Source organism: Aphis gossypii, chromosome 2 (assembly GCF_020184175.1).
Source record: "Aphis gossypii isolate Hap1 chromosome 2, ASM2018417v2, whole genome shotgun sequence".
In the NCBI taxonomy this organism is placed as follows: Eukaryota; Metazoa; Arthropoda; class Insecta; order Hemiptera; family Aphididae; genus Aphis; species Aphis gossypii.
The window spans coordinates 7,811,729-7,823,809 of record NC_065531.1 but is presented as its reverse complement, the minus strand read 5'-3'; the positions used below and the strand labels follow the sequence as shown (position 1 = coordinate 7,823,809).

General features: G+C 28.2%; 3 protein-coding genes across 3 annotated transcripts; 2 read left to right on the top strand and 1 right to left on the bottom strand.

Moving 5' to 3' along the window:
- Window positions 1-647: 647 nt before the first annotated feature.
- LOC114125798 (dihydropteridine reductase) lies at window positions 648-4,015 on the top strand. The gene is made up of 5 exons (XM_027989573.2): window positions 648-1,153; window positions 2,489-2,572; window positions 3,059-3,164; window positions 3,272-3,605; window positions 3,753-4,015. The coding sequence occupies exons 1-5, from the start codon at window positions 1,070-1,072 to the stop codon at window positions 3,850-3,852; spliced, it is 708 nt and encodes a 235-aa protein (XP_027845374.2). The 5' UTR covers window positions 648-1,069; the 3' UTR covers window positions 3,853-4,015.
- Window positions 4,010-6,227, bottom strand: LOC114125802 (negative elongation factor B). Its single transcript, XM_027989577.2, has one exon. The coding sequence runs from the start codon at window positions 5,899-5,901 to the stop codon at window positions 4,129-4,131; it is 1,773 nt and encodes a 590-aa protein (XP_027845378.1). The 5' UTR covers window positions 5,902-6,227; the 3' UTR covers window positions 4,010-4,128.
- A 269-nt stretch (window positions 6,228-6,496) lies between these two features.
- On the top strand, window positions 6,497-10,236 carry LOC114125838 (glutamyl-tRNA(Gln) amidotransferase subunit B, mitochondrial). Its single transcript, XM_027989633.2, has 10 exons — window positions 6,497-6,727; window positions 6,836-6,980; window positions 7,051-7,164; window positions 7,565-7,737; window positions 8,184-8,332; window positions 8,758-8,990; window positions 9,057-9,215; window positions 9,523-9,659; window positions 9,728-9,851; window positions 9,942-10,236. Exons 1-10 carry the CDS (start codon window positions 6,633-6,635, stop codon window positions 10,161-10,163), a joined length of 1,551 nt encoding a protein of 516 aa, XP_027845434.2. The 5' UTR covers window positions 6,497-6,632; the 3' UTR covers window positions 10,164-10,236.
- Window positions 10,237-12,081: the final 1,845 nt, after the last annotated feature.

Sequence of the window (12,081 nt, the reverse complement as noted above, 5' to 3'; positions counted from 1 at the left end):
TTATTTAAATGTCCTTATATTTGTAGCTTCAGCTTTCAAGAATTAATCACTAGATACTCGAACAATTTCGAAATTAAAACATAGAAAAATAAAAAAGTATTTATATATATTAGATCTTTATAATATATAGGTATTGTACTTATTAATTTAATTACTAAAAAGAAAATATTTTACAATATTATAGACTGGGCAGTGGTCATAAATTCTGGATTTAGTACAGTCTATTTTCCTGCTCTATTTATTCATTATTTCGATCACAATTTAATGATAATCAGGTAAGTCGAGCAACTGCAGTCTGCATTTCTAATTTCTATAAAATATACGGCTAAAAAATGAACCTAGGGACTTACTCTGTAGTCTTTCTTGAATGCTTAATTAACCTATATGGCTATATTATACTACCTACTGTTGAGATTCTACAGTCGTCAGTCGATGATAATATAATTTCATAATATTTGTGTTTTGAATAAGTATGAAGCAGTAGCAACTAGCAATAAGTTACGTAGGCATATAATAATATCGTAAAATAATATAATATAATATTATGTTGTGTCCCTGGTCCGCGCCCCGCGAATTTCAAAATGTTAACGCCCCGCGGACACAGGCCGCAGACGTGTATATATATTATACTCTACCTATATAGGTGCCGTTCGCCGTCTATCCGGTCCACGGTCCACCGCCTTTCTATTACAATAAATTTACTATCATAATCTAAGACCGTGGTCATAATAATAATAAACTATCACGATATTCACGCACACAAGGATTACCGCATTAAAGAGTGTTCGCGGTCACGATAGTATAATATTCACTGCTCTCTCTATAATAGAGTCGTTGTTCAGACGTTCAGTGTTCACCGTTCGCCAGTCACTTGCAACACGGGCTCGTCGGTAGACACGTACACTCCTCAGTCAGTCCTCTATAATAATCCTACGTCGTTACACACATCACATCGTCTCGCGTTATTGTTTGTTCGTACTCGCAGAGTGCAGACAGTTGTGAGCCACTTGCGTTTTAGTGTTTGTTAAACTATATTGTCGTTTACGACCGTATCTAACCGTTCACAGCGATGGCTGCCGGCAAAGTATTGGTGTACGGAGGAAAAGGAGCGTTGGGATCGACGTGCATATCGCTCCTTTCATCCCAAAAATATGTAAGCATAATAGATGGTTGTTACCAGTAATAATAATAATAATAATATCTATAGTAATGTAAATTGAACTACTGCTTGGTATTAGTGCGACTATAACTCCAATGAAAGTATATCTACTATTCGAGCGATATAATTAGGTGTAGGAATTGTTATATAATTCGAGGTCATCTACCTATGTTTAATAATACAATTATAGCCTTACAATTCACGATCGTTTAAAAATGTAGGTATAAATAGTTTTACACCAGCAACATACCGGATACCGGTATATTTTACATAATATGATTTTTAATCAAAATTGAACTAATTTAAGTACCTACAAGAAAACCTTCAACTCGCTCATAGAAAAGCATATAATTAAAGCCTCATTTATTTCTGAAATCTATTGAAAACTAATACATACCTATATGAATTACATATTATAGTTAAATATAATTATATTTTTTGAAATTAGTCTACTAAGATGTTTAACTTTATCAATATTCAATTCCTATGAATATAATTATCCTTTAGGCCCTGATTAAAAAATTATCTTAAAATATTTAATGATGAAATGCCATTAGTTACTGTATAATTATGTGATTAACAAAAAACAGAAGTATTTAAATTAATTTTTGTAGATCTATTTAAAAGCATTTAAACTATAGTCTGTAATCATTGTTGTAACATTCAAATAACATTTGATTATTTCACTTTATTAATTTAAAGATTGAAAACACATTAAATAATTAAATACTGTATATTTCTTACAGGTACCTATATATTATAAAATAATTGATAAAATAAGAGTGCCTACAGAAATGCCAAGATCATAATAAGTGTTTGAAAAATCAAGTGAAAAATAATTAAGTTATAATAATTTTAGGTATATACCCAACTATATTTATATTAATTTTTGTTACATAATATAGCTTATAGTTATTAATATTAATACATTTAGAAATATATTTTAAATAATAACTAGGTATTTAAGTTATTTATAATTACCTTGGTTGCAGATATTTCAAAAATGTCTTGTTAATTTATGTATACTTAATGTACAATAGGTACCTACTTAGTATTAAAAACAATTAATTTTATGAGTCATTATATATTACATAATGCGTAGATTTTGAATAACTATACTTTTTATAGGCTCATTATATGAATATTAATCCTAAAAATTAATGGATGGAAGTTAAATCCAAGATTTAAAATATGAATAAATACTCTTAAGATATTATAAATGTTTAAGCTATAAGTAGCATATTATATGATAATAAGCACATGTCCATAGTATTATCGTGATATTGTCATATAATATAATTACTAATTAGTATTTATTTTTACTTTCAGTGGGTTGGATCAATAGACCTAACACAAAATGAAAATGCAAATGCCAACGTAATTGTGGAACGTGATGCTACAATATTAGAACAAGTAAACAAACTCAATAGTTTTATAATATGATTGGTGGAATGTACAAAAAAAATCTTATCTTGAAATTTCTCTTACATTTTATTAAGACTAAGTCCAAGTCTGTGCTTGTAAATAAGCTTATAAATGGAAAACGACTCCTTTTAAATTTAATTGTTACTTGTCCATTTAGGACTTGTCAAGTCTTTTCTGTGCAATTTGAAGAAATTAAAATAACTTCATATAATTGTTCTGTACTTTGATTTCTGCATTATAATATTATTATATCTGAGTATCCTGCATTAAATTAATTTAACTAGAAATATTTTTTTGGTCTTTTACTTTGTATGTGCTTCAAATAAGAAGAAATTGAAAGTATACTTGTTTATGTGACTGTAGTAATCAAAAGTTTAACTAACCCAATCCTTCTACATCCATAATTAAGTTTTCTACATTTTAAATCAATAAAGATAATAAATTATTATTATTATTATTATTTAATTTTTTAAGGAAACTCAAATTTTGAAGGAGCTTAAGTCCGTTTTAGGATCAGAAAAATTAGATGCTGTAATATGTGTTGCTGGTGGTTGGGCTGGCGGTAGTTCAAGCTCTGATGGTAAGTGAAAAAAAATATGCATTTTTTGTATGTAAAACTATATTATACTTAAAAATGTTTATTTCTTTTGGTTTACATTATTAATTATTTATTTATTTTATTTGTAGATTTTGTGAAAAATACTGATTTGATGTTAAAACAAAGTGTTTGGAGCTCAGTATTAGCATCATCTATTGCATCTAAATTCTTAAAACCTGGAGGTATTTTAGTATTGACTGGTGCTAAAGCTGCTCTTGGTCCCACACCAGGAATGATTGGTTATGGTTTAGCCAAAGCAGCCATACATCATTTGACAAAATCGTTGGCCGATGAAAATGGTGGTTTGCCAACAGGAGCTCAAGCTCTTTCAATACTGCCTGTCACCCTTGACACGCCTATGAATCGTAAATGGATGCCTAAAGCTGATACTTCAACTTGGACTCCATTAGAGTTTGTTGCTGAGTAAGTACTGTACAGAGTAATAAAATGTAATTCTTAAAACAATTTGTTTCTTAAGTATTTATTATACTAATTTCTAATGTGCTGAAAATGTATAACATGCATATAATTATCATTAATTATAATTACATTTTTTATTTTATTTTTTAGATTATTTTCTAAATGGATTAAAAATGAAGAAAGGCCTCCAAATGGTTCACTTGTTCAGTTAAATACAAAGGAGAATAAAACAACTTTGGACATTGAATAATTCTTTAAATATCAAAAAAATCATTTCAACCCTTCAGTTTTCTATCTGTTAAATTGTACTTAATATTATTTATATATAACAACATATTTAAAAAATAATATATATATTGTCCTACTCTATAAATAAGGGAAAGGTTAATAAAGTATAAAATATAAAATTTTAATATTTTAATAAATCTTTTTTATTTTACATTAGGGATCGGCTGTTATAATATTATATTATTTTATAACAATCATAATTATATAATAATATTAATAAAATTACAGTAGATTGTGTTTAATAATGTGACGGTGTAGGGACACTCATCAATGGCGATTCCAAATAATCAAAACTTGGCGGTTCTGGTGGTGGTTCTGTATCTGTTGATATCTTTTCTACAAAATCAGTGTATAGTTTATGTACAGCTTCATCATGTGTGGAACTTGGTTGTAAAACTTTAGTTAATGTACTTAATCTACTTGGTGGTAACTTTGGATAAACATGCCACACTAGTTTTAATACATGTCTAACTACATTTTCTCTGCTCAATCCAGTGCAAAAGAATTCATCAAATATTACAGTACAAAAATCTTCAGCAGCAAATTCTTCTACTTGCTGTATTAGTAGTGCTACCAAAAAATGGAGAAATGGATCCTCAAAAGCACGGTCATGATCACAGTTGGCTAATGACCCCAATATTCTCATTAATGCTAACCTGTCTTTAGCTTTAGCAACATGTAATGTATAATACATAGCAACCGTACAAGCAACACTACTCTCTTGAATATATGCTTGCACAGCATCTGGAACAGGACCAGAGTGTTCAATAATGGTAATTGCAGATTCCCTTTCATCAAGAGGCATTTTAGTATTTAATGATCTAACTTGATCATCTACCATGAGGGACATCAAGGCAGGCATAAACTTAGTAACTACTTGACTGTCAAGTTTTGGTTCCTTAAAATCTTGGGTATCTATCATAACCCAAGCGCTTAAACCAAGAGATAACATCCTTAACAATAGAACTAATACATGATTTTCCCTCGGTAAATTTTCATTGTTAATTAAATGATGAAGTATTCTAATAGTTGAAGTTGCTAAGAAATTAATGGCGTACGGGTCACATAATGTCATGGACAAATCTCCTAATACTGTTTCATGTCCTCTTTTAATGCTATCCAAAAACCCTTGAAGCTCACGGGAACGTTTAACATCAACATTGCGTTCTCGAATACATGCATCGAGGCACCATGTGAACTTATGACATGGATCAATAGATATAATATCTTGAATTTCCAGATCGTGCAATGCCATTAAAAGTTCAGCTCTTAGCGTACAATAATGTACATTATGAGTACGCAAGAATAATGTTCTTAAAAATTGCAAAACCATATCATATAATTTTACACTAGAGCCTATCATATGTGCAAGTTTTTGAACCACTTCTCCTTGACGCCTCAGTTTTGGTGATGGTGTAAAGAATAAATTGGTTAAATTATTGTGGTCGAAAAGAATATTTTCTTTCTCTCTGATGTACTGTGTTAGTAGAGGAGACACTTCGTTAACCAATAGTGATTGATTATCCTTCCAAATTTGTCTTTTTACTTCTGTATCTGTATCTTTATAAAGTTCAGTGTCTTTAACCAATACATTCAAGTATTTATCATCAATATGAGATATGTTTTTAAGAATAGCCATAATTATGGGTCTTAATTGTTTAATATGAACTGAAGGAAAACTCTTTGCCAACATGTCTTTAAGCTTACGATCCCGGTCACGTCCTTCTTTTTTACCAATTTCTTCAATATGAGCAACTAATTTATCGCGCAATGCTTCTAGTATAGAATTATGAAAATCTAACCGCCGAATGCCATGAAGATCGAGCAAAGGTAACATTTGACGGAGTGATGGTAAATGAATTCCATTGTCTACTTGAAATTCTTCAATAGCTTTTAAGGGGTCTGTACAGTTTGTCAGTGTTTCTAATAAATAAGTTTGACCATGTATACCTGATTCAGACTGTTGGTTTTGGTGAACCGTAAACATAGAACGTTGACGTCCACCACTCATTTTGAACGAATTAGATTTAAATTTGTTTGGTACGACTGTAAAACAAAATTAAATATCGACGCTTGAAATTAATTTATTTGCTCTCAAACACATAACTTCGGTGCACGACTGATTAGTGATTATAATAAAAAAATAATAAAAACCTATTTGTACATTATGATTTACGAATAATATAATTACTGTATTATACAATATATAATATGCTTTAGAGTTATGAATTTATTGAACTTCCACAATCCACCAATGTAATTTACCTTTACACACAACAGTAACTTGATTTTGTGTATTTTTGTTATCGATGTCCGATGACGAATTGACGACTTGATAACAATGATCACAAGTTGTTTACACCTCGAACCATACAAAAGATATTAAACGGTAACGAGTTACCGATGTTTGTTACCTACTTATACCATTGTTCTGTGGTTCTATGCAAAGCGTTCACACGAAACGCACCACGTCGATTTAAGATAATTATCGTGAACGCACCTTAATTTACATACCTTGATAACATTATCAATATACAGATAACGTTAAAATTCACCGCTTTTTATCACTTTAAAATACTAAAATAGTATATTATTTTACTATTTAATATTTTAATATTTAAAATGTGACTATTCAGTAATTTTTATTATAATGATACCTAAAATAATTTCATATTAATAACAATTGATACAATAGTTAATTTACTTTAATAAAATAAAATAAATTGTACTTAATATAATAAAATGTATATTAGAAAATTATTGACAAAACATACTTTACAAGTTATAAATCATCTTAAACTTTCAAGAAATAAGAGCACAAACGCTTTTGATAAACAGTAATATATTTCATATTTTAATTCTATATCTTATGAATCATTATTTTTGTAAAATATTGAAAATTAATTTCCTTTCTATTTTTAAAAACAGTGTATTGTGTTTTTTAGTAAATGGAAAAGTGTTGTTGGATTGGAAATACATGCTCAAATATCAAGTGAATCAAAGTTGTTTAGCGCAGCTGGTACTAAATTTGATGCAGTGGTAAATTCTCAAGTGGCATTATTTGATGCTGCAATTCCAGGAACACTACCTGTAAGTTTTAATTAAACAGCAAATTACTCACATAAATGTATAATAAAATATGAACATAATTTGTTTTCAGAGGATTAATGAAAAGTGTGTTGAGGCAGCCATATTAACTGCATTAGTATTAGGATGTAATCTAAATACAGAATCATCATTTGATCGTAAACACTACTTTTATGCTGATATGCCGGTAAAATTATACATTTTTTTAACATATTTTTTTAAGTTATTACTTTATGACTTTAAATCAAAATTCTCTATCATAGTAATGAATTTATGCATAATTAAACTTATGGTAAAGGATATGTATTATTATTAAATAAAATATCTATTATTCGGTGACCAACAACACTAATTTAACTTAATGTATTAATTACCCAATAGAATACAAAATAATTTTGATTTTATATTATTCAGAAGTTACATCTGAAATGTACATAAATTTATCCACGAATAAAAATGTTATGTCATTGTTTCTCTAAGTATTGTACTAAGTACAGGTACTGTATTTAATACTAAGTATTATATAATTCATACTTCTTTAAGATAATTAATATATTTTAATTACTAATTATCTCTAATATTTTTAGGCAGGTTACCAAATAACTCAACAGTTTCATCCATTAGCAGAAAAAGGACAAATTACTTTTCATGTTATAGATCAAAATATAAAGAACCTCCCCTACAGTAAAACTTCTTTAATTAAACAAATACAGTTAGAACAAGACAGCGGACGCACAATTTATGATGATTTTTCTAAAAAGTAATTTCTTTTATTATAATTTAGAGAATTCATATTATTTCTGTAGTTGTAATTCTTCAAGGTAGCCATATGTTTTATAATTTACCAAATTATGCAAATTAAATCTTTTTTATTAAGTATTTAAGTTACTTCAATAGTATATTTTTATAGACCAAGATATGAAGTCATAATCATTTTCTTTCTTGTTTTACATAAGTAATAATAATAAGATGTATTATGTAATTACTAACTTTAAAAATTTCTGATATAAATTATAAATATAACATGGCTATTGCATGTCACTTTTCAGTAATAACTTTAAATTTTAATGTTTTTTTTTTTTTAAACTGCATATCTGCAAAGTTAAAAACACAAACTAAATTAAATTTATAACGTCTTCGTATAAAAATAAATACGCTTTAACATTTCATGTTAATTTATTTAAAAAAATTTAAATGTATTTATAGTTCACTTATAGATTTAAATCGTGCTGGAACTGGGTTGATGGAGCTTGTATTTGAACCTGATTTGTGCAATGGTCTCGAAGCTTCAGCCTTAGTCAAAGAATTATTATTAATATTTGAACGTATAAAAACATGTTCTGGTCGAATGGAAGGTAACTACTTGATTAGTTTTAATTTTAAATTTTAAATTATTTCTTACATTCTTATATTATAGTCATGTAGAACTTGAGTCTTCGTAGAAACTATAAAATATATATTTATATATTAGGGAATTTATAGTAAATGATTTAATAAATTACTTTTTTTTTAAGAAAACCACATCTTTTTTAAATAATTAAAAAAAAGTTACTGAAAAATAAAAATGTATTAAAAAACTAAGATTAGTGATACAAATGCATTTCACAAAATATTATTCGAGTAGATCAGCTGAAAAATATTAAAATACATATGCCTAAAATAAATTAAACATGAGCACTTACATGATATAAAATTGTAGAAATATATTAAAAATTCTAAATCAAAATTATCTTAACACTTATTACTTAATACAGTTAATGCTCTATTGTGTATTAAATAGAGGGTGCTTTAAGAGTTGATGCAAATGTTTCAATCACTGATAGTGATAAATTAGGCACACGGACTGAAATAAAAAATTTGGGAAGTATACGAGCAGTACAATTAGCTGTTGATTATGAAATTTTTCGTCAATTAAACCTAATAAAAGAAGGAAAAGAAGTAGTGAACGAAACTAGAGGATGGGATTCTATAACTAACAAAACTATATCAATGAGGGACAAAGAAGTTTTACAAGTAATTTAGATTTTGTTATACTATTTTATTTAATTATAAAATACAATTAAACTTAATTATTTTTAGGATTATCGATTTATGCCAGAACCTAATTTATTGCCACTTAATTTAAATAAGTTTGATATTAAAAAATTACAAACAAATATACCTGAATTACCAACTGTAACTCGTAACAATATAATGAGTAAATATGGCTTCAATATAAGGAAAACTACTACTTTAATGGTATAATTTAATATTTAAAACATTTATATTTACAAAATATACCAAGTCCAGCTAGAGAATACACCACCGTTCAACAAGAATCTGTTTGTTTTGTACATGCTTGTACTTCATTCAGCAATAGCATTCTCATTTAGATCGTCTTATTGACAAAATTTGTAATCAGTCTAGTTATTTGGAAGGGAAATGAGGTTTTGCAATCGCTCTGTCGTCAGTTTCACGTGCAGAACTGGTGTGGTCTCTTGCTAGACAGAGTATGAGTTTTAAGTGATTTTATAAATAATAACTTTTACATTATAATGCTTTTTAGAATGAACCTGTTTTATTATCAATGTTTTTCGATATAATGAATAATGATTCATTAAGAAACCCATCAAGAGTTTGGAATGTATTGACTATTGAATTTTTGACAGAATTAAATAAAAGATCTATCGAACCTAAGCAAAGGTATGTTATGCTGTTATAAATATTTCTTTCAATGAACATTCATTATAAATGATTTTTTTTTTAAAAAGTGAAATTCCATCTTCTGTCATTGGTGAAGTTGTAGATTTACTAGATAATAATACTGTAAACTTGGTTCACGCAAGAAAGGTTATCGCTAAAATATTTGATGAAAAAAATAAATCTCCATCTCAAGTAAGTTTATTTTTAATGTAATAATTAATAAATGAAAACATTATGCACAGTTTTAATTAAAATTTAAATTCCAATTATTCTGACTTTCAGATTGTAATAGAAAATAATTGGGAACAAATTTCCAATATAGAAGAAATAGAAAAATTGTGTAAAGAAGTTATGCTTGAGTATCCAAAGGCTGTTAAAGATTATCGTAGAGGAAAATTACAAGCCATAAAATTTTTAATAAGTCATATTGCAAAAAAAACTAATGAGCGTGCAAATTTAGCTCTTGCTTCAAAAAAATTAGAAGAATTTTTAAAAAACGATTAAATTGTTTTTGATATATTATTATTGTTTTATATACATATATTAAATAAATTTAATATATTTTTTTAATAGTTTATTAGTCTAAAATTTGTTTGAATTATTATTATTATTCCGTATTAGGCAGCAACACAAATAAATAAAGGTAACATTAAGTTGAAATTTATATAACACATATGTATAATATATATAATATATATTGGTAACTTTTAGTTGCTTTGGTAGTTTCAGTCTTTGTTATTCAAGTTGTCATAAGTCATTAATTGACCAGTACTGGGCCATATTTATAGCGTTCTGATTTGCTTCTATAAAGTCCTTGTCATTACATGTGATAGAACATTTGCTAAATTTCAGTAGATGGTCTGTTGTTTTTTCTTCACCACTCACACAGTGCTGATGATGCTTTTAAGTAGGTTGCTCCACTCTTTTAGGTTGGTTTTACATCGTCCCATTTTGGTTCATAGGTGGTTTAAGCTTTTTCATACTATCCATTTATTATTGTGTTCAGGTGTTAGGTCTTCTGTTGGTATTATCCACGCTGTTTCATTTCCAATTTTTTCTCTCCATCTCTCGATTCTCTATTCTTTGGGGGTTCTCATGATGCATTTTGTCCTTTTTATAAAACTATTTTTTGACTTAAGTCGGTATGTATTTCCTTGTGTTCTATGTATTATGTATTGTGTACCTATCATTAATAATTTTAGTACGTTCCCAGTCAACTTGCAGTACGGATCGTCGAATTTTGGGTGGAGCTATACCGTATAGAGTATACAGTTTGTTTACTGGTGTATTTTTTAGACAGCCAGTGATTAAGTGGAATATTTCATTCAAAGCTGTATCTATCTTTTTTGCGTATGTAGATCTTCATCAGACGGACATGCAAAATCTCCGATTGAAAAGCAGGGTGCTGAGGCCGTAACTCTTAATGCTTGAGGTTCGGCACCCCAAACAAATCCAATTAGCTTACGTAGTAATCCATTTCTTGTATTTATTTTTTCATAGTGTACTTTATATGTTAGTGATCTATCTAGGAATACGCCAGTCGCCAAGATATTTAGAATTTGGATTGATGGCTAGTTCAACACCTTACCAAATCACATGGAGCTTTCGATTTGCTTCCTTGTTTCTGAAATGGAAAGCAAATACTTCTGTTTTCGTAGGGTTAGGTCGTAGAGAATTTATTTCAAAGTATTCGTCAATTTTGGCGAGTGTACATGTTAGTTTTCTTTTGACAGTCACGAAATTACTAAGTCTTTGTCTTACACAGCAATTGCCGAGTCATCTGCGTGTATACAATGTTTGACGTTTTTATCATTTGGAATTGGCTGATCATTCGTATATATAAATATAATATATATAATACTGGCGAATGCTAGAAAGAGTGGAATTGACACATATATAACAAATACAATTTACAAACTGACTGAACTGATTGTTGTTATAATGTGTACCTGTTCAAACACACATGCACTCTTAGTAGGTACTTCTGTTCATAAACATATACAATATACATGTATTAATAAGAAAAATGTATTTATTTTATACACTGCAAATCTTAATAAATTATTTGAACGAACAAGTTTCTCATTTTTCAAGTATTATAATCCGAGGTTAGTGATTCATCAGATATTTATCAGTGGATCATTTTTTTAAAACTCATTGTTATTAATTTACATAAAGGTAATGCACTATGCACTTGAATTGCAATATGTGTGGAATAACTTAGCTTCTTAAATTTGTATGCAATACACTTTACAGTTTCATTTCTATTATAGGTATTATATTTATATTATATTTAGGTTGTTAAGAATGTGTTTTTGCTTTTTAAAATTTTAAAATCGGATTCATTGTGTATCACGTGTTGTTGTGAAAATTGAGGCTCGTATGATGTCAGGAGATACGTGATATTACTCACTAAGGCATC